The sequence below is a fragment of the Lissotriton helveticus genome, chromosome 8, assembly GCF_964261635.1.
Source record: "Lissotriton helveticus chromosome 8, aLisHel1.1, whole genome shotgun sequence".
Classification (NCBI taxonomy): Eukaryota; Metazoa; Chordata; class Amphibia; order Caudata; family Salamandridae; genus Lissotriton; species Lissotriton helveticus.
This window is the reverse complement of record NC_136069.1, coordinates 952,202,436-952,225,598: the sequence shown is the minus strand read 5'-3', so window position 1 is coordinate 952,225,598 and position 23,163 is coordinate 952,202,436. Positions and strand designations below refer to the sequence as shown.

The following is a 23,163-nucleotide window of genomic DNA, read 5'->3' as shown; positions in this document are numbered from 1 at the left end:
TGTCATGATGTCATCAGTGATGTCATTTGAGATGTCATCAGTGATGTCATCAGTGAAGTCATCAGTGATGTCATTTGAGATGTCATCAGTGATGTCACTGAAGTATGGTGTTCTGTGTTTAACTGTATAGATGAGGAAATCTAAGTGTGATTGATTCTTTACAGGACTGACTAGATGTGTGAGTAACTCCATGGATGAGTGGCAGTGTGTGAGTGTCTGCATAGGTGTATGAGTGCATATGATAGTGTTGTAATAATGAGTGACTGTATGTATGAGTGATTGTATGGGTGAATGAGTGTGTAGACGTAGGAATCAGTGAGTGCGTATGTAGTAACTGGTATTGGTGTGTCATGATGTCATTTGAGATGTCATCAGTGATGTCATTTGAGATGTCATCAGTGATGTCATCAGTGATGTCACTGACCATGTCATGAATGATGTAATATGTGACATCATCAGCAGTGGATTGCGGGTGCGCGATATATAGGCACCTAAACACAATCTGATTCATATTGAGATATCAGCAAGTATGCCACTGTAATTACCATGGGGTAGAGGCCTATAAGACACTTCTTCCAACAATTGTTGTGCCTTGCATTTGAATCTAACTAAAATGGCCCTAGTCTTCAGAAAATTAGGCAAGCAATGCAATGCGTCTTAATTCTGCAGCATTGGTGCTGAAGAAGGCGCCAATGGAATAGCAGCTGGCTAGACTGGAAGGTGGTTTGGCCTCCTCCATACTAGCATTAAGAGGCATTAAAGAAGGGTCGACCGACCAGTCCCCAGCAGTAGTTGGCCCGTTGAGGTTTCAGAAGTCTCATTAGGCCCTAATGTAAACCAGAGGGAAATTCTTTCTGAGGAAGGCCAGTGCTGATCACCTGAGTAAAGGTTGCAATTGGCATGTGTCAGTATCAAGGGCAGGAATGGCCGGAAGCACATCCTTGGTTTGACTGCGATGCCAGTATCACTTCCACGAAGTCTGGCTCTGAGATCGACACCGAAGCAGGAACTGGGGGGTCAAAACAGAGGACTGGACAACCTACCCCTAGGATGTGATTGGCGAAGAGAAACTGAAGAGTCTTTTCTTCTTTGTCTGCATAATCTCAGACTTCCTCTCTCCGGACTTGGCCCAACTGAAGAACTTTCCTTCTGAAGGAGAACCGGAGCAGGACTTGTCATGGGTCCATTGAAGAGGAACTCTGCAGCCTACCTTGGTGCTAATCTGTGGTCTAGGCCACACAGATATTTGTCTTGCATGCTGTGATTTCATTTGCATGCACATTGCATTTGTACTAGGACTGCGATTCATGCTGCGGTCCAAAACAGAAAGCAGAAGTTGTGCAGTTCAGAAAGTGACATCTGTTTTCCAGCGGAATGGCAACTTTTAAAGGGGGACGATTTTCATGTAAAATAAACCTAACAAGGCCGCCCTTATGCTTTTTTAAGTGATAAAATGTATAAGGAGAGCAGCTATGGATGGCACGGAAAAAAGAAACAAACGTCTATGTGCCAAGATGAAACCCTGCATGACTCTGAGACGTCATATCCTGGGTGGAATCTGAAGCTGAGAAAGAATGTGGCACCACAGTAGGACCAGAAGAGCTATTGCAACGCTTTTGGATCCTGTCTGGTACCTGGAGGGGATTCAAAAGGAGGAGAAATCTGCATTTTAAAGTATCCTTCTCGTCAAAACTATAGGTTTTTTAGGATTTCACACTTTAGCTTCTGCCTCATTTTGTTCCACACTCCATACTTAAATTCCCTTTGTTTTTAAACAACCTGTTTGTTCTGAATTCAGTGTTATTATTTTCCATTAATATCACCAAGAATTGTTATCTATTCGCTGGGTTTTGGTTCAATTTGTCAAGTGTTTATTATGTTCACTCTAATAGATCTTGCTCAACTTTAGGTATTCTGTACAGCGCACTGATGATATCTTTTTGTTAAGCTGTGCTACATGAAAATGTATACAGACATCAGAATAGAAATAACTCATAATTAACCACTGGTTAATATTCATACTCTAATACACTGTACTAAAGTAAAATCAGTAATCCAGCTCATGTTACATGTATAAAAATGCACAAACCTCAGCCCGCAGAGTTGCCTTCATACAAGTCTGGCAGATTGGACCGTTCCGTGAGAAGCTGAGAGGAAGTCTACGGGTCCTGTTCTGGCAAGTTTGTTCCTCGCATATTAACCAAGCCTAGAAAAAGAAATTACCTATGGGTTAACTTGTCATGCAAAAAATAGACCCAAACAAATACACAAGTTACTTACCTTCGGTAACGATATATCTGTAAGAAACATTAGTTAGTTAGATTCCTAACCTTAGAATATCCCCAGGCGTCAGGCTGGATCCGGAAAGTTTCCCATAGCAGTAACCCTGCGCATCGGTAGGCGGCTCCGCGTCCGTCGTTGGCGTCATGATGACGTCGGAGTACTTAGACGCCGCCCTAGCTCGCGGACGTCAGTTCTTATAAACAGCTTTTCCGCGCCAGAAACACAGAGCTATGATAAAAACAGACACTTGTGCCATGAAACTAGGGCCCTCAAAGGGATGTACCTTAACCCTAGATATCGGTTCGCAGAACGGGGAGGATGGGTGGGGCGGTAAGGAATCTAACTAACTAATGTTTCTTACAGATATATCGTTACTGAAGGTAAGTAACTTGTGCATCTGAAAGAAACACGTTAGTTAAATTCCTTACCTTAGAATAAATACCCCAGCAATACCAACCCCGGTGGTGGGTCTGCGAACCAAGATCACACCAGAAAGACCTGGAGAACGGAATGGCCAAAAAAGTCATCTCTCCGGTCTTGGCTGTCCAGGCAGTAGTGTCTAGCAAACGTGTGCAGCGAGGCCCACGTAGCTGCCTGGCCGATGTCCTGCAAGGGGACTCCCCGACCCAGGGCAGTAGTAGCTGCCATGGCCCGAGTAGAATGGGCAAACAGCCCAACCGGGGGCTACTTCTCTGCCAAGGAGTAGCAAACCTTGATGCACAATACGACCCACCGAGAGATGGTCCGCTTGTGCACTGCCCGTCCCTTCTTAGCGCCCACGTACCCAACAAAGAGCTGGTCATCCACCCAGAACTGGCGTGTGCGATCTAGGTAGAAGGAGAGCCCACTCGCAACGAAAAGCGTCTCAGAGCGAGTGCCGCCTTGGAAATTCCAAAGCGCAGAACTGACGACATTGTGCGTTCTCTTCTGTGGCGAACAGATCTAAGGCTCTCCCCACTGCTGAAAGAGGCCTTGCGCCACGTCAGAGTTCAGACACTGTTGGACTTGGCCCTTCTGGCAGGTTCACCCCTAAAACTTTTTTGCGTTTAATTGTGACTTGGTGTTAGTGATTTTTGGCTTCTGCGCACTTTACCACTGTGTCCCAGGGTAAAGTGCGTGCGTGTGGTAAGGTTGGCCTGCCCTCCCATAGGAATGCATGGGGAATGTATGTGTCCCTGGTAGTTCATGATGCGTGGGGAGTGCAAGTGCGAGTTTGGTATGTGCGGACTCGTGTGATTAAATGCTGCACGATGATGTGTGCGGCATGATTATGTCTAGTGTGGAAGTGCCATTTCTAGAAGTTGGCCTGTCTGTGTATAAAAGGTAAATTGGCTGTCTGGCTAGTGATTGGCTGGAGCTGGCTGGTGTGCCAGGCTCCAGGAGTCAGGATGGGTCTGCCCCAGTGGTGAATGGGAGATCTGCATTTTGATGGCCGGGGAGGAGTGCACCTGGGACCTGAATAGGGCTGGGCTTTCCCCACACAATGCTGGCTCCGCCCCCTGTGGTGCGTTTAATGTCCCTAGCCTGGCCAGTGAATAGGCAGAGGGGCTGAGCAAAACAAAGTGCTCAGGAACCAGTTGTATCTGGTTCGCCCATTGCCTGCACCCATGTAGACAAAGGATTTCTTGGTATAAGAAGGGGCTGTGACCCCATACAAACTGTTCTCATCCTGGATCCTTTCTTGAGGGGGGCTGCTGCTGCTGGGCACCAGGAGGACCGCCACTGGGGACTGCCTCCCTGCCTGGAGGGCCCTGTGAGCTGGTCCCTGGGCCCAGCCTTGTCCCCCCCCGCCTAAAGACTTCAGGACTTTTTATGTGCATGCCTGCCAGCACCTGGGAAGCGCGGGCCTCCATTTGCTAAAGAGCGCTTGTGCTTCGCTAGTGAGGCGATCCCTATCTCGAGGGATTCCCCGGCGTGGGGATCCCCCCTTTTGCCTATTTCAGAGCAGGTGCCCACCCTGCATTTGGACCGAATCTTTATTATAAATCTAAGCAGGTGCCCACCCTGCAGGTCTGCAGCTTTTTAATATTTAAACTTCCGAGGGTGCCTACCCCTCGCTTTGCCCCGTATTTGCGCAGGGAAATCACCGTCGCAGCCCGAGTCGAGATACCTCCTCCCCCGAGCCGCTGCCCAGCGCGACCCGGAACTACTACCCCCGAAAACCAGAAGTGGACGGGAGCCCACCACGCGCCCCGGTGTGGCAGGGAGAAGTGAGTGGAGAAGAGAGGTGCAGCCGCCAGCGAGGCTCCGGTGAAGGAGAGCCCCGCCCGCGGCACCAGGGAAGCTCTAGAGAGCCCCCACAGCCCAGGAGAGGAGCCGCCGCCTGGAGGAGCAGGCGGGGCTCCTTTGTGGAAGAGAGAGCCCGCAGCAAAGAGGAAGTCCCGGCCGCCGGGAGAAGCAGCAGAGGAGCACCCGCCCCAGGAGTCCCGGTGAGTGCTGCTTCGGTTCTCCAGTGCTGGGGGCATCATTTTAGTAAGAGTCCCCGGAGGGGGGACTCCAGCGAAGAGGGCATGGTTTATTCTAGAGCCCACGAGGCTCAAAGTGGGCAGCATTTGTAATTTGGAGCCCTAAGGCTCCAAAGGGGCCTTTGTCTTCTTGAGTCCCCAGAGCGGGACTCCAACGAGCTTGGGGGCATTTTGAATGGTAGAGCGGCCCGGCTGGCAGCAGGCCGCTCCCACGTGTCCCACAGTAATTTGTTTAGAGGCCACGAGGCTCCGGGGGCATTTGCATATTCCGAGTCTCCAGAGCGGGACTCCCACAGTAACGGGGGCATTTGTTTCGTGCCTGAGAGAGGCACACTTTCATTCAGAGAGCCCAGAGGAGATCCCCAGCTGCCCAGCACTTAGTGGGCAGCTGCGTCGTTTAGGCTTGCCCCTTTGCGCATTTCTTCTGTTGGCTGCCTGCGCAGCCTGCCCTGACTTTGCTGGACACAGGGCGTTTCAGCCCGAGAGGCCAGTTGGCCTGGGGGACAGTTTTATGTGTTGTACCCTTGCATGGGGGACATGTTTCTGGCCCTATGTGATTAGTGCGTAATTGTGATTTACCTGCCTAATGTGATTTCTGCTTCATGTGTAATGTTTTATACCTCTGAATGTATGTGATGCTTAGGAGTCTGTTTTTCCTAATATAGGTCCTACTAGTGAGTTCATGATTCCCTGCGTGGTACATGCCTAAGGTGGTTAGGGTTGCGTAGGTGGTACTTACCTCTTACCAGTGGTTCCTGGTTGTGTGCTACAATTGCTATTTGGTGCTACAGTTATTAAATGTGCTAAGTGTTATTCCTACAAGTATTCTATATTCCTACAAAGTGCTAATTCTACCAAGTGCTAGTTCTAAAAGTGCTTATTCCTGACAGTGGTCCATATGGCTCTGTCCCATGTATATAATCCCCTGTAAATTCTGCCCGTGCCTCTGGCACATTGTAAAGTGTGTGTTTCTTATCTAATGTGTTTGGTATAATACAAAGGCTATTTTTATATAGAACCTTGTCTGGAGTTTCCTTTGTGGTGGGCCTTGGGTGTTGTTGCTGGGTGCGCGCGCAAACACTTAACCTACATTGCCTCCGGGATAAGCCTTACTGCTCGCGTCACTTTACCTAGAGGGTGAGCAGGGGTTATCTTTGGCGTGTAACTCCCTTGCTCTGACTAGAGTGGTGGTTTCTGCCTGACTTTGGCACAAGCCTTAGCCAATCGGAAATTCCCTTTCTAACAGACGCCATTCGTGCTACATCATGCACCGACGGCTGAGTTCGTCCGCCCTGGGGTTCAGGGAACCTGCCAGGTGTTGAACCACCAGGGTCACGCCCTGATGTTCCAGCCATTGCCAGAGGCACAGAATCTCCTGGCAAAGGGTCCACGACCCCACCCGCCCTGTTTGTTGCAGTACCACATGGCGGTGGTGTTGTCCGTGAACACCTGCACTATGCTCCACCTGACAGAGGGGAGGAATGCTTTCAGTGCAAGTCGGATCGCCCGCAGCTCCAGAAGGTTGATATGGAGCCAGGACTCCGCCGGAGACCAGAGGCCCCTAATCTCCGCCTCTCCCATGTGGCCCCCCCCAGCCCTGGAGGGACGCATCCGTCACGTCTACGTGCTCCGGTTGGGGTAGGGAGAGGGATCTGCCGCTGACCCAATCGCGGTCCGTGAGCCACCACTGCAACCGTCTCGCAGTGCCCTCCGAGATCAGTACGTGTCCGAAATGGTCGCCCTGATGTTGGGCCCACTGAAACTTCAGGTCCCACTGCAGAGCCTGCATCCCCCACCTGGCGTGATGCACCAGAAGGATGCAGGAGGCCATCAGCCCCAGGAGCCGCAGCGTCAACCTGACCGAGACTCAGGATAGAGGCTGAAAGATCGGAATCAGAGCCTGAATATCCCAAACCCGCTGTTCGGGAGGATAAACCCGAAACTGTGCCGAGTCCAGAACCGCTCCGATGAAGAGGAGCTTCTGAGAGGGGCACAGGTGTGACTTTGGCACATTGATGGAGAACCCCAGCAGGTGCAGTAGGCCGGCCGTAGTCTGGGGGTGGCTGACGACTGTCTGGGGCGAGCCCGCCTTCAACAACCAGTCGTCGAGATGGGGGAAGACTGAAACCCCTGATCTGCGCAGATGAGCTGCGGCCACCGCCATCACTTTCGCGAACACCCAAGGGGCGCTGGTAAAGCCAGAGGGGAGCACGGTAAAGTGGAAGTGCTCGTGGCCTACCGTGAACCGCAGGTAACGCCGGTGAGCCGGCAGGATGGGGATGTGAAAATATGCGTCCTGCAAGTCCAACGCTACCATCCAGTCTCCAGGATCTATGGCAGCTAAGACCTAAGCCAAAGTCAGCATCTTGAACTTCTCCTTTCGGAGGAAGCCGTTGACGTTCCGCAGGTCCAAGATAGGACATAGGCCCCTTTGCCCTTCTTGGGAAGCAGAAAGTAGTGGGAGTAACAACCACACCCTACTTCTGGCCCAGTAACGCGCTCGATGGCCCCATTGGCCAAGAGCGCCGTAACTTACTCTTGCTCAAGTTGCAAGTGATCCCCCGACACGCAGTGGTACTGCGGTGGCATGGATGGAGGGGTCGCCTCGAAGGTGAGGGAGTAGCCCCTTCGATCGATTTGCAGCACCCACCTATCCGACGTTATGATGCGCCAGTGGAGGAGGTGATGGCGAAACCTGCCCCCCCATTGGCGTTGAATGGGCCTGAAAGCTCGGACTAGGAAGGCTTTGAGGCGGATGCTGCGGGAGGCACCGCCACGGCGGTTACCACGTCCGCCACCGCGTTGGAATTGAGTCTGCAGCCCGTGCCTGGCAGGACATGAGGGGGCACCCTTTCCTTGGCAACGACAGGAGCACGAGGCAGAAGGTTGCTGGCGCTGGCCCGACAGGCCCAAGGACTTGGCCGTAGCCCTGGTGTCCTTGAAACGCTCAAGCGCGCTGTCTGCCTTGTCGCAAAAGAGGCGACGGCCATCAAACGGCATGTCCATGAGGGTGGCCTGGACATCAGCCGAGAAGTTGGCGGACCTCAGCCAGGCGTGGCGGCGAACCGCCACCGTCGTGGAAATTGCCCTGCCTAGCGAGTCCGTGGTATCCAGTCAAAATCTGATTGAGTACCGTGCCGCATCTTGCTCTACCGCAAGGGCTTGGGCGAGTTTGGCCCGGGCCTCTTCCGGGCACTGTGGCAGCACGTCCGCAACCATATCTCAGAGAGTGGGTGTAACGGCCCAAAAGGCAAGCAGTGTTGACTGACCGCAACCCCAAGCTGAGTGAGGAGAACAGCTTTTTACCATACTGGTCATACCTTTTGGATTCCCGATCAGGTGGAGCAGTCAGGAATGCAGTCTGGGAAGTTGAGGCCTGGATAACCATGCTCTCAGGGGTGGGGTGGGTCGACAGGAAGCTAGGGTCGCCCGGGGCCGGATGGTGGCATCGGACCACGTTCCTATCTACAGGAAGGCCTGTAGCAGGCTTGGACCAGGTGCCCAACAGAACGTCCGTGAGGGCCTTGCTAAACGGCAGCAGCGGCTCCGAGGAGCTTGCCTGTGGTTTGAGGACCTCGGTGTAGAGGTTAGTCCTCACGGCCGTGACGGGGAGCTCAAGACGTAAGGCCTTGGCCTCATCAACACCAAACTATAAGCAGCCCACTCCTCCGTAGCCACGGTAGGAGGGGAGACAAAACCAGTGTCAAGCCAAGTGTCCAGACCACTGGCGTCCCCTAGCTCCACTGCCCAGTCCTGATGAGAATGGCACTCTAGTGCCAGAGGGTCCTCAGACCCCTCCTTGTCCCCCTCATCCTCCATCTCCTGGTAGTCAGAATAAAATGATGGAGCCGGATCGTAGAAGTATTGCTCCTCTCTCGGCGTGATCCGACGCCGGATCTGGGGCGGGGCCGGAGACGTCGTCGTCCGGAGACGGCGTCGTGGGCGACACCCTAGGGGTCGGCGCCAGTGGAGGGGTCGTAAGGTCGACCGGCCACGACCCAGATCCAGGCCTGGATCCTGCAGTGTCGGGACCGGAGTCGTCGATGGCACCGGGGCCGAAGCACCCGATGGCGCCGGCGCCGTCGGCCCGCTAGGACCTCCAGTCGGAACCACGGGGCCTGGAGGCACCATAGCTGACTCCATTGGTTCCTCATGGCCACGAGGAAGGCCTCTATCTCCTCCGGCATCTCGTTCAGCCCAGGGACCGGCGGGTATGGAGCTGGAGGCGGCGCCAGCGGCTCCACCCGAACCCCCGGCCGCATCGTGCAAGCGTCGGGAGGAGTCAGAAGAGCGATGTTGTCTCTTCGACTTCTTGTGCCTCTTACCTGAGGACTTGGAGCCCGACGAATGGTGTTGACTCATCGAGCTACGATGACTATGGCCCCGCGACCGGTCCCTCGACCTCCTCCGGGACCATGAGCGGCGCGGGGCCAACTGCCGGATATCGAGGCGCTTGCGGGACCGCTCCTGGCTAGCCTTCAAAATCAAGGCCCGGCAGTCGGGGCACGACTTGTCATCATGGTCGGCTCCCAGGCAATACAAGCACGGACGGTGGGGGTCGGTAACCGACATTAGACGGGTACAATCGACGCAGGGTTTGAACCAAGGCATCCCTAACGGCACAGAGTCGTAATCGACTTGACAAAATCAAATATGATCGAAAAAGTTAGTCAAAAAGTGACTAAGGATTACTGCTCTTTCTGGATCTGCGCTAGCTGGCGCGGAAAAAAGAAGAACTGACGTCAGCGCGCAAGGGCGGCGTCTAAATACTCCGACGACGTCATCCCGGCGCCAACGACGCCGAACGCGGAGCCGCAGACGACGCCTACCGACGCGCAGGGGTACTGCTAAGCAAAACTTTCCAGATCCAGCCTGACGCCTGGGGATATTCTAAGGTAAGGAATCTAACTAACGTGTTTCTTTCAGATTTTGCTCGAGACATGGTTTATCCAAAAACCTGAGCAATTCCACCCCATTTTAATTATGAGCGGACAGTTTTCGCATGCTTCTATAAGCACGTCCCCTTCAGCTCAGCACCGTACTAACAGCATACACAAAACAGAGGAAAGAGGTACCTCTCCTACTCCACCCTCCTGGATCATTGACCTATCGCACACAAAAAAAGGAAAAGGAGGACATGAAAATATATATAGTGCGAGTGTCACACAGGCAAAACACAAAGCTTGTTAAAATTACTCTCACCCACTATTAGTGGCATGCTTCATCATAGAGCTGGCTAACAACATACTTGCGCAGACCAACGCCTGGCATGAAGCAAAGGGATAGGGAAGACCAAGCATACACATATATTAAGTGTATGAAGCAAAGGGATAGGGAAGACCAAGCATACACATATATTAAGGGATTTTGTTTGAGCAGAACTACAAAACTGATTAAAACTAGCTCTGGGAGGACCTTGAGTACCTTTATTCTTAGACTTCGTAACTTGGATTAAAAGATTAACGATGGTGAAAAGGGTGGAACTATTAACCCTTCGCCTCTCTTGTCTGCAGATTGTCAACATGTTTTGGCGGAGTCAAATCGCCCCACCGGATCAATCGGTATTTCTCAGGACTACAGGTCCCACAATGATGCTATCACCCTGCCTGGAACTTGCAGTCAGGGACGGATTACCAATTATGATCTTTATCAGTAACCACACTGCGGAAACTCTTGTAACTCCTGTGGAAATGATTAGACCTGCCAGAAATCAAACCTTTGATCATGTTGTCAAACACAGATTGTGGCAGAGGATCCAATGGTCCACTGAACCACCAGAACCAGCCTGATGAACAAGCTATGTGCCTTCAGTAACTCTCTTTTGGTAGAATCTTTTTAACCTCATATTTCCTCACCTTTTGAATCCCCCGGCTCCACAGTGGATCTGGAATTTCTTCATGCAAATTTTCTTGCGTGCTAGTGGGTTTGCCATGTCTCAGCACTGGTTCTGTCCCGCCCTTAGTAGTGTTGCTGTAGAGCAGCATAAATGGTGCCACCCCATCACACTAAACTGTGTTTCACTTTTCATGTGCCGTTTAATGCCGATCCAGGGCTCCACTCCCAACTTTTTCTACGTGCTAACTGACTTTCAAAACAAAATTTGTCTGTGTGCACAAAAAATGTCTGCCCTAAAAAAGATAGGTAATTTGTGCTGCAGCAGTAGGAAGCCAACATCAGTCACAGATCAACAAGACGTATGTCTTTGGTGCTCAGACTTTAAACATTACTCCAAGTCTTCAAACTGTTCTCTGACACATCCGAAGGCTATCAAGGAGCACAAAGTGAAGTTAAATATTGCCAAACACAAGAAGCAAGTTGGACTAGGTCAAAGTCCAAGGGTTGTTCATGATCCAGTTCAGTTCACCATCCTCGGTTAAGTCCCAGAGACTTATTCCAAAGGTTAGTACTGATGAGCACTGATACCATTGGGCCCTTGTCGACTCTGTTGCACATCAATGCCTTTAAAGAGGCAGTGGTGCAGCTATTTTCAATGGTTTTGGGTCTCTCTGTTACACCTAAGGGGCCACATGATCTGTTGAGCATTTGGTTGAACTTCAGTCGACAGATTCTCCCCCAATAGACAGCACTCAATCTTTGCCCAATGACTGGCCAAGCTTTACCACAGTATTCCTCATTTCTAACCGTTGTGGCACTGACCTTGGCTTCAGAGACGCCCCTTCCAGACTAGGCCCCAATGTCAGATCCAGAGAAGAGTTGAGCTAGATCTTAGTTTATGTCACACTATGGGATCACTAAAGCACAATTCTTGTCCTGGGAAAATTCCTCAGCTGTAACTTTGCTCAGACAACTGTATTATCGGAAGCTAGAGGCATGGATCTAATTGTGAGGCAGTGCAAGATCTTAAACAGGTCCATCACAATAAGGATGACGATGAGAAGGCGGTCAATTTGGTTCCTCCTCACTATATTGATGCTGGACTGAATCTTGACCTAAGATATACTAGTTATCTAGGTACATTACCAGCGACAGAACTGCACCCCCCCTTTCAAGAGAGCATGTCCTTCTCTGTAGTTGATCGCAGGGCTGCAGATATTTTGGAGTTACAGTTGACTCCTGTGGAGACTAAGGCACGTTTGCTTCCTCAAATTTTGCAACCAGCCCCTTTCACCTCAGGTGGACTTTTACGGTCTTTCAATAAGTCTCTGACAGATAGTCCGTTGGCGGTCTGGGCCAAACATTGCTCAGGATGCCACGGAGTCATCTACTTGCTCAATGTCAGAGGCCAGCCCGAAAGGACCTGGGGGCATATTATCAAGAAAAAGGCGTTAAGATTATCTCCACTTTAGCGGCAAAAAAATGCAGCTAAAGCGGCGATAATGGGCTTGATAATACGCCCTTGTGAATTCCCATAGAAGCCCATGTTCTGGTGTGAACATGGGCTTCCATGGGAATTCTCTACGGCGTATTATGAAGCCCATTATCGCCGCTTTAGCTGCAGTTTTTTGCCGCCAAAGCGGCGATAATGTTAACGCCGTTTCTTGATAATATGCCACCTGGTCTTTTTTTTATTTTTTTACATAAAACCAAACACTAGAGCGTCTGGCGGTCCAGGCTTCCACAAGTAAGATGAATCCTTAAGCCTTCTTCCACTGTGAATGAATCTACCAAAGGCAATGTTTACGTTTTTACTTTCCCTAGCAATGCACAGGAGAATGCATAAGTTTAACAATGAGCTTAATTACAAGTCACACAGAGGTCTGGATAGAGTGAGTGGACAAAGTTCTAGGATGAGCATGGATTGTTCCCCTTTGTAAGGTAAATACTTTTACTTTCTCAAAGAAAACATTATCCCTAGGTTCTAGACTCAAATCTGGCAAAGCGTTTCTGAAGATACCTGTAGAGGATTTATAGACAGTATTCAATGGCAGTTTTTAGGTCCAATGTTTCAAGCGGTACACTTGTAAATTTGTAGCAAATGGGGCCAGTTTGAATGCAAATAAAGACTGAAAGATAAAACTTTGATGTGCTTTACTCACAGGTAAGCGTAGGAGGCGCACCAAATGAAAACATATACTTTTTTTTTAACTAAACAAAAACCCATCGCTAAATCAACTTAAGATTGCTATTCACCAACGAATCTATCAGATAAACAGCAGTTTATTTCGGAATCCTTAGTTCTTTTTCTATGCACTCAACCATATGCACATAAAACAGACAACACTGCCTACGAGACAAATAATGACCAAATGCCCTTTGCAGTCTCACTGTAGTGAAAACAACGTGATTTGTCGCCACTTCCTCCTTTCATTAATCAAAATTGAAACATTTCATTTTGAATGCTTGCTCGCTATTCAACACTTGTTTCTGTGTGTTTGCATCTCTTATCAGTTCATCACCCTTTACAAATGGCATTATCTACTGCTATTGTGTGGGCACTACACATGCAGATGTGTGTTGAGGAAGATCATTCAATTTCAATAACCAACATTAATCGCACCCATTTCTATGAAGTTCCTGTTTTACTTAAATAATTAAATCCCATGTTTTAAATCGATTTCGAACAAAAGCAAGAGCACACATTAACATCTAGTTATGTACATGGGGTGTTTGGATTGAATTTTCTCAAGTATGTTCCTGTTTGTTCTATTAATGAGCTTCCAATGTCTGCTCTGACCACAACAACTTCCCAGAAGCCAGGTATGAATATATAGCAACAGAACATAACACAAATAGGGCGCACACGGCCCTGATTTGCTATGTTTAACTGGGCGCAGACCGGGTAAATACACTCTAAATAATAAATGAATGTAATGCTCCCAAGCACCGCCACAAACTCGCACCGGCCCTGGGAGCACTGCATTAGTGAAAGGCAGACTGACTGAAGCGGACAACCCATGTTTCACTGTGCAGGCAGCAATGCAATCTGTATTGGAAAAGGAGCCCGAGGATCCTCCTGAAGACGGGTGCAGGGAGTGATTGTGTCTGTCTGCAGAGGTTATTTGGGGGGGGGGGGGGGGGGGGGGGGCGGGCGGGGCGGAGGCCCTCAAATGGGCGCTCTAACTAGGCTCCATCTTTTTTGGGCAGTCAGTGTGCCCCCGATAGCTCGAGTCTAATATATGGAAATGGGATTAAAGGCAAAGTGTTTATCTGCACAAGTCTATGCCTCCATGTAAATGAGGGGATATACTCCTGAGATTGTGATGGCACTACATGTGCGTTGGCGTAAACTATATTACAGAAAGGATAACACAATCGTCTGCAGCCCCTTCTAAAATTTAATAAGATGGCCTCTGTACTCCTTATCAGAAGGAACATTTGCATAATAAGTCTAACAATTTATATACATCACTTCAAAGTATGTGAATTCATGCAAAAACAAAAACTGAGAAACCACATTAGAGGAAACCAAATCATGGAAAACCAATTTTAAGTAAAGGAAAGGCAATTTTAAGGAAATACAACTCAATTGAAAATGAAAGAAAACATTTTAGTATTACATATGTTTATTGAGGGTACAACAGGTGGTAATTCAAAACTGGCATTTTCAGAATGACAAAACCATCCGGGAGCAAACCCACCAAGCAGTGTTGAGGAGTACTCAAAGCCTGACCACCTTGTGAGAAAGCAAACTTATACACAGCAAGCCGCCTACAACCCAACCAGGGCCGGCCGCGTCATAAACAAAAAGGTGGAGAGTGTGTGTCCCTGAGGCATTGCTACATCCCCTCCCGCTGAAAGGCCAGAGGTCTCAACGACCTGCGTTACCGCCGCCGAGAGTCTGGCACTCCATCTGCAATCGCTGGTAATTGTCATTATAAAGAAAACATTTTAAAGGAAAGATAATTTTAAGGAAAATCCAAAATTACATTAAACTGGGGTGGAGTCTAGAACTAGTGAGGAGTTTATGGGTTCAGGGATGGGTAATGTTGAGGCAGGATCTGGCCACAGATTTCTTACCTTAGAATTCTCCCAGGGTGCCAGACTGGATGTGGACATTTTTCACACCTACACCTCTGTGGGCCAGTAAAGGGCGTCAAGTGACTCGGTAGTGACGTTAACCAACGGATATGGCGTGGACAGAGTCTAGATAAGTCCTCCCCTGACGCGCTGATGTCAGTTTACTCTGGTACTACCTTCCATGCCAAAACGCGGAGCCACGCATAGAAACTGTCTAAGTAACAGTGTGTCAGAAAGAGACATCTTTGTGTCAAAAACATATGAAGTCCTGAAGAAAGGCATAAGAATGCAGAGAAAGGGATCTTATAAGTAACAGGACCAGCAGATCACAGAGCGGGGAGGATGGGTGGGTGGGTCGAAAGGGAATCTGCAACTAGATCATGCCTCTAAGAGAAGCTGTTACCAAAGCTAAGTAACTTGATCATCTAATAGAGACATCTATAAGTAGATTCCTTAACTTAGACTAGATACCTAAGCAATACCGTGACCAGAGGAGGGTCTGCAAACTGAACCCACAAAAGATTCCCAAATAGGAGAAGCTGGCCCAAAAAGGGAGAGAGGGGCCAGGCTGTTGTGGGAATATGGCAATGAAAAGCACGAGAAGTTCCATTACGGGGAGTGTGGAAGCCTGTAGGGAGCAGAAGTCCGCAAGACCGTGAAAGTATGCAGGAAAAACCACAGCAGAGGAAAGAAGAAAGTGTGAGAGAAACACTTTTAAAAAAATAACTATGTAGCTCTCCTTATAGTAACCAAACCATGACTGGACAAGGCTGAAGGGCCAAGGAAAATCCTATTGTGCCAGAGCACCTTGTTGTAGAGACGAACATGCGAACTAACACCAACTTGAGAAATACAGCAAAAGGGGAGGAGGGGTCTCAGAATACATCATGATCGGAAAAGGTGAGAGAAAACTAATCAATTCTGCCCCAACACATTGTGAGTAGTGTAACAACAAAAGGAGAAACTAGTCTTGGGCGTAAATCCTCCGTGCATAAAGGTAACTCCCTGGGGCTAAGAAACTAAGAAGCCCAGAGAAGCAAAGAAAAGAAAGACAACGACCAAGCAAAGATTGGATAGAACACCAAGAAAAACGCAGTTACAAGAGCAGATACCTACGCGCTGTGGAAAGTCCATCTGCAGTAAATCCGTATGCACGGAAACACATACATACACTGAAGTGGCGTTGCGAGAAGAAAGTCGTGTGGCATTGATCGGCGGTGGTGGTGGTGGTATAGGGTGATAGGGCACAGGTACAAAGGTGTGAACCCCCGAAATCTGAGGTCTAAGAGAAGCTAAGGGCTAACCGGCGTGGATACAGTTAAGGTACTCCTCACCTCCTTGAGGCCCACAGGCGCTCCAGGGGAAGGTAAAGACCAAAATATAGGATGAAGAGAATGAAAATATTCTCGCATCTGGGAAATAATTGTCCCGGCTCCAGGATAGGTAGGGAGGAGGGGGATAAACTCGAGTGATGACTCCGCAAGCAGAGCAGGAGAAGAGTCCTCAGGTGTTGAAATCAGAAGAGACCGGTGTACTCCCAGGCACCACATACAAATAGAGTGAGGGTCTGTGGCCAACATTTGCAGACCACAGGACCTACAAGGCTTGAAGGCTGAAGACTGATAGGTAGAAAGGCACACTGTTCCATCAATGAAAAGTCAAGATAGTGTGAAAAACTTCTAGAGGTACAGCTACCGGATCCACGTTGAAGCACAGAAAAGAAGAAACTGACATCCGTGCGTCAGGGGAGGGCTTATAGTACTCAGTCCACTTCACAGCTGGTGGTCGACGTCGCTACAGAGTTGCCTGACGCCCTCTACCAATGTGCAGAGGTACTACTGTGAAAAATTTCCAGATCCAGCCTGGCGCAAGGGGAGAATTCTAAGGTAAGGAATCTGCAGCTAGATGTCTCTATCAGATTAGAGTTGATGAGGGTTTTTAAGGATCAGGAATGGTTAGAGTTAAGGCACAGAAAGGAGTTTTTAGGGATCATAGATATGTGGAGTTTAAGGGTGGTTAGGGCTTTTTTAGGTATCGTGAAGGGGTGGAGTTTAGGAGAATGAGGGTTTTTAGGGTTCAAGGATGAGTGGAGATTAGGGATGTAAGGTGTTTTAGGGGTCAGGTATGGGTGGAGTGTAAGGGAGGTGAGGGGTTTAGGTTTCAGTAAAGGATAAAAGGTAGGTTGGTGAATGGTTTATATGGTTCAGGATTGGGTGGAGATTAGGGTGGTGGGGGGTGTTAAAGATTATGGAATGGGTGGAGTTTAGACAAAGGAAGGTTTTTTTTTTTAGAGTTCAGGAATGGGTAGTTTAGAGGTGGTGATGGGTGGAGTGTGGGTGGGTGGAGTGTGGGTGTGGCATGGGGATTTAAGGGGTGAGGATGTATGAGGTTTAGGCTGAGAAAGGTTTTTTACGCTTTTGGAACATTTGGCATTTTGGGGTAGTGAGGGCTTTTATGGTTCAGGAATGGGTGTCAAGTAGGGTTGAAAGGGCTTTAAAGGTTCGGAGATGGGTGTAGTTTAGAGGCCCGGGTTGGGTGTAGTTTAGGTATAGAGAGGGGTTTTTAGGTTTCTGGGAAGGGTGAAGTTAAGGGGTATAAAACGTTTTGGGGTGAAAGAATGGGTGTAGTTTAGGTATGATGAGGGTCTTTTAGAGAGCAAGAGTGTTGGTGATTAGGGGCTGTGAGTGGTCTAGGGTGGATGGAGTTTAGGCACGGGAAGTGGTCACCGAATTAGAAGCATCCCTGAAGTAAATCACTGAAACAAATACCACAGACAAAACTGTTTCTGAAAGTAAGGCCTGCAACTTTTACACGTTAAACAATGAGCATGCAAAAGTCAATTTCAAACAAAAAGACATTCTATGAATTGGTTTCGATGAAATGATAAATACAATTCATCCTGAAAATTTCCATTAAATTGCTTAGGTGAAATGGTTTACCAGTAACGATATTCATAAAAACATTTTTCTATGAAGTCACACGCAACCAATTTGAAGGGGCAGAAAACGGGAAATGCTGTGGGGATGTAGTCAATGTGTCTTTCTTGGTGCAAGCACTGTACGTATTGACAATAAACAGTACTACTACAGCAGGGCGACTGCATCAGCAGGCAAGATGATTTACTGAGTTGAATGCTCACCACCATCTGATTTGACTAAAAAAGGTTAAGTTTGAATACTGGCAATGCTAACTTAGGCTCCTGCCCAGAGGAGATTGAGAATTCAGTACCATCATTAAAGTGAGGGATGTGTACACATGTTATTTACAACACTTAGAAACTTTAAAAACTGTGCTGGCGCTGTCTGACCAGTTCTCCCAGGCTTCTGTGGGGAAAGTAGGCAATTATTGTGACAGGTATTGCTGTAGCCCTTGGAAACACAGGAAACAGCTCCTACTACAAGCGCATTGAATTCTCACGTATATCCCTCTTTAGGTTTAAAGCATTTTATTGCATAAGTATAAAACAATACATACAACAAAAACAGGTCGTCACAAAGAGGCCATTGAGAGTCCCCACATCCTGAGCGCCTTCAGATATGCAAACGATACATTCAGAGCAAGTGGAAGGATCACATGCTGGACGAAGAAGCGATGACGACTAACCCCAAAAACGACCCTCCCCTCAACAGAACTGCCCCTCCCCGCCCTCCCTAGGGTCCCCTCCCCCCCCTGTAACGGTGTGCCGAGCCAATGTCACGTGCCCTTGTTAACAGTTCAACGGATCAGCCCCCTGTCTCACAGAGATCCCCCAGGGCGACTAAGAGTGCGGAGTGGCCAAGGATGTCAACCGCATGAGCCTGAGGTACCTGGGGCAAGTAATCTCCTTGAATTCCGACTGCAATAGAGTGACGAAGGGTTGCCACAGCTCCTGAAACCTATCAACTTCCCCTGCCACCATGAGGGACAGCTTCTCCATACCTAGAACATGCCACAACCTGTGTAGCCAACCTGTAGTGTCGGGGATGGTAGTAGTGCGCCAATATATGAGTACGTTCTGTATCGCTGAGCCCAATGCAATTGCTATCTGCCTACCCTTCCTGGATCTCAGGGGGTACATCAACCCGTTGGGTAGCCCTAATAAGACATAGGCCGGTAGGCGAGGCAGTTCAATGTCAAAACAGTGGTCGATTTCATCTAGGACTTCTTTCCAGTAGGGACCCAGCGATGGACAGTCCCATAAGATATGTGTGAGGGTACCAGTCTGTCCGCACTCGCGCCAGCAGGTGTCGGGAAGACCATGGTTCATGTCGTGTAGTCGCTGAGGTGTGTAGTACCAATATGTAGTTATTTTAGTGAAAGTCTCAGTGAGCCCGGTGTGATAAGCTGAGTGACGTGCGCGATAAGATATGTCGTCCCACTCCTTATGGCTCAGTACCCTCCCTAGTTCGCGTTCCCATCTCTCCCTCCCAGGGTTATGGATGTGAAAGGCGGGGGCTGTAAAAGCTTGTAAAGGTCCGAGACGAGCTTGGCATCCGAGGAGCGAGTCGCCAACCACAACTCGTAAGGCGTAAGTTCCCGGTCCGCCAGTACCCGTACCTGCGGCTGTAGCGCCCAGTGGCGAACCTGCAAATATCGCATGCGCTCGGTCTCAGGCAAGTGGTAATCCCGCTTGAGGTCCTGGAACGACACGATCCCATCTGGGCCATACATGTGAAACAGAGCGCTGCACCTGGCCGCCTGCCAGTGTGCGAATGCGCCAGGCTCCATCCCAGGTTGAAAATCAGGATTCCCGATCAGCGGCGTAAGCGGCGACGGGAAGGAAGTAAGTTCCCGCGTGATATTCACTGCGTCCCACACTCCAAGCGGGACCTGGGTAACCAGGGACGCGTAGAGGTTAGGGGGCCTGTGTGCCCTGCGCATGAAGGGTATCTCTTGCAGAGTCCTGCCTGCCACCGCCTGGTCTTGAAAAAGCCAGTGCCTGTCAGATTCCCATTTGCTCCACTCCACAAAGAACCGCAGTTGCGCCGCTTGAAAGTACTTTTGGAGATCGGGAATGCCGAGGCCGCCCGACTCCGGAGCCAGAGTAGACAAGGCTCTCTTAAGCCTAGGTTTGCGACCCTGCCAGACAAAGCGGGCTACATCCGCCTGTGCCTGACGGAGCCACCCCTTCGGTGGTTGAAGCGGTAGCGCTCGAAACAAGTACAGGACCTGTGGCAGAAGAGTCATCTTGACAGCGGCCACCCGGCCCAGCAACGACAATGTGCCCTTGCTCCAGCGGGACAACTCCTCCTTCATCTTACTGCCCAATGCCGCGTAGTTCGCCGCCACCATAGCGGGCAGGGAGGGCGCCAACAAGACACCCAAGTACGGGATTAGGTCCTTAGACCAACTCATGAGAAAGCGCCCCTGTAACTCAAGTCGCGTCGCGGTAGACAGCGAGAGGTCTAGGGCCGACGATTTCCTCATGTTCATTTTAAAGCCCGCTACTTCGGCGAAGGCGTCCAGCTCGGCAATGCAGGCCGGGAGTGCCTCTTTTGGGTCTTCAAGTAGAAGGATCACGTCATCCGCGTACAGGCTGATGGTATGAACATAGCCTCCCATCCGGATGCCAGTCACCCTTGTGTTCTGTCGGACTCTCTGGGCAAACGGCTCCATATAAAGAGCGAAGAGAAGTGGGGACAAAGGGCATCCCTGCCTGGTCCCCCGTTCAATCGCAAAACGGTCGGAGCTGTACCCGTTAACCCGCACCACCGCGGTCGGGTGTTTGTAACAGTTAAAGACAAGCGTGCGGAATTTCTCCCCTATCCCCGCTTTGCGAAGTACACAGTCAAGATAAGACCAGCGCACTCGGTCGAACGCCTTTTCCGCGTCGACTGACAGTAGCATGCGCTCCCCTGGAACGCAGGAGGCCTTCTCCAGGGAAGGCACCACCCTCTTAGTATTGTCCACCGTTTGCCGACCCGGGACAAACCCCGCCTGGTCCGGGTCCACAAGTACCGGCAGGTATTGTGCCAGGCGAGACGCCAGGATCCCCGTATAGAGCTTGAGATCCACATTCAGCAACGAGATCGGCCGGTAGGAGCCGCACTCGGTCCTATCTTTCCCCGGCTTGGGAATAACCGACACTGTCGCCCAGAGCAAGTCCGGAGGAATGGCTCCCGGCTCCGCGAAAGAGTTAAAGAGCCTCGTCAACAGAGGGACCAGGTCCTGACAAAACGTCTTGTAGAAAAGCGGGGAGTAGCCGTCGGGGCCCGGGGTCTTCCCATGTTTAAGCCGGGAGATAGCCGCAATCACCTCCTCTGGGCGAATGTCCCGTTCCAGGTACTCCGCTTGCTCCGAGGTGAGAGAAGGGAGGTCAATCGAGTCCAGATATTCAGCTTCTGCGAGCGACGACGGAGGCTCACCTGTGTATAAGTCGGCGTAGAATCGGCGGAATCCCTCCGCTATTTGAGGGTCCTCCGTTGCCCTCACACCGTTCGGAGTGGAGAGCTCCGCAACCCGCATACGCTGATGTTTCACACGAAGCTTGTTAGCTAGGAGGCGGCCGCATCTATCGCCCCCAGTATAATATGCATGCTTCAAGCGGAGCGCCGCGTACTCCGCCCTGTCCATATCGAGCGCGGAGAGCAATTTCCGCGTCGCTTTAAGCTGCCTCCAAACCCTGGGTGCCCCCGTTCTCTGATGCATCTGTTCCAGCTCCCGCACCTATGTCGTAAGCTCATCCCGTTTCTGCTGTCGGTCCTTATTCTCGGCAGACGAGATGGAAATGAACTCCCCGCGGAGCACCGCCTTCAAGGCAGCCCATTGTGTCGCACGAGACTTATCCCCATTATCATTATGGGACCGGTATTCAGATATCGCGTCGCGGATCCTCTGCACCACCGCCGGCTTGTGTAGCAGCGTGTCTCTGAGGCGCCAAACCCCCCGAGAGGGCGACAACGGCGGTAGCTGAAAGGCACCCGACACCGGGGCGTGATCCGACAACGAGAGCACCCCTATGTCGGAAGCCGTCGCCAGCGAGGCCATAGGCCCCGCAACTAGAATGTGATCCAGTCTCGCATATGTCCTATGCGCGTGGGAGTAGTAAGAATAGGCCCGGGTAGCGGGGTGTAGACGTCTCCAAAGGTCGTGTATGTCGAGCTCACCTAGGCGGGAGTGACTCAGTCGTGAGAACTCCCCGGTATGTGGGCGGCGCTGCGCAGATCTGTCCAGGAGCGAATCGAAGACCATATTCAAGTCCCCGTCGGGTGTAGTTGTTATGTGTTCGAGGGCTGAGTGTAAAAATGTATCCTGGCGGTCATTCGGGCTATAAACAGAACCCACTGTGAACAACAAACCCCCCAACTTGACTCTGTAAGCGAGGAGCCTCCCCTTTTGTTCCGCTACTTTATGCAGGACCTCTCCCCTAAATTTACTGGAGACCAGGATAGCAACCCCCGCTGTTTTAGTGGACCCTGAGGAGAAAAACTGGGTCGGGAACTTCGATGACCTCATTCTAATGCAATCTCGTGTCAAAAGGTGAGTCTCTTGTAGAAGGCAGATGTCCGCCTGAGTATTCTCTAGGAGGGATAAGATCGCCCTACGCTTAACCGGGTTGTTCAGTCCCTTCACGTTGAGTGTGACTACCTTAAGGGCCATGAACAGGCGGCACAAGGGCAGCGATCAATGAGGCAGTGTCGGCAATGAACATCGTGAGGAGCAACGGCAGAAGGCCAAGCAAAGGCAGGAGTCCAGCAGCACCGGAACTACAACCCAGCGCACGTGGTGGGAAGCAACAGGAGGAAGAGCAATAAAACATGACAGCCCAGCACAAAACCCCAAAGCCCCCCCAGTTAACCCCCAACCAAACCAACACCCGACCTCTCCTCCCCAAACTGCTGGACTCGTGGCTTCCCCGAGCCCCCCCCTCCAACCCCAACTCTCTCCCATCCTTACCCCACCCGGTACCCCAACATCCCCACCATCCCAACTCCCCTTGAACGAAGAACATTGTCCCAGTCCAGTCCCTAGTGGACAAGTCTGTGGTAGAGTATTCGTGTGGACGTCCAGCCACCTCCAGCACCCCCCCGCCGCCCCCTCCCACCCGGAACCCCCGCACCTGCTATGAAGATGAGGACATCAGGATCTCCCCCCGGAGTGTGCTCAGGCCGTCAGGGCCGTGTCACCAGGCGATGTGGCTCCGGTAACCGCCAGTATTGCGTCATCTCTCTCAGCTGTGGCCGTTGGTGAAGCCGGTCGCACAGGTAAAGCAGAGGGCCGGCGTCGGCGGACAGTTTGCCACCCATAAGTTTAAGTTTAAAATATTTATCAAGCGCAACGTACACCTGGGCGGTTTCTTGGCGCTAAAGTAGCAGGCAGCCAGCTGGGCAAGAACAGTCGCAAAGACGTCGACTGGAAAGGCAGGCAGAGCTTACGAAAGAAGAGCCTGAGAAAATAAAAAGGTCTTCAAAGCTTTGCGGAAACTGGAATACTGGGTAAGGGACCTAAGATGGAAGGGGAGAGAGTTCCAGAACATGGGGGCAAGAGTGGAAAATTTTGAGCCACCCTGTTTTTTTTT

At 50.5% G+C, this 23,163-nt stretch overlaps 1 protein-coding gene across 1 annotated transcript in view; it reads right to left on the bottom strand.

Annotated features, from left to right (window-relative positions):
* POLA1 (DNA polymerase alpha 1, catalytic subunit) overlaps window positions 1–23,163 on the bottom strand; it is a 1,864,208-nt gene that overhangs the window by 195,508 nt on the left and 1,645,537 nt on the right. The window contains exon 35 of the mRNA XM_078657805.1: window positions 2,090–2,206. Coding sequence (XP_078513931.1) covers window positions 2,090–2,206 — 117 coding nt within the window. The remainder of the gene's footprint in view (window positions 1–2,089; window positions 2,207–23,163) is intronic.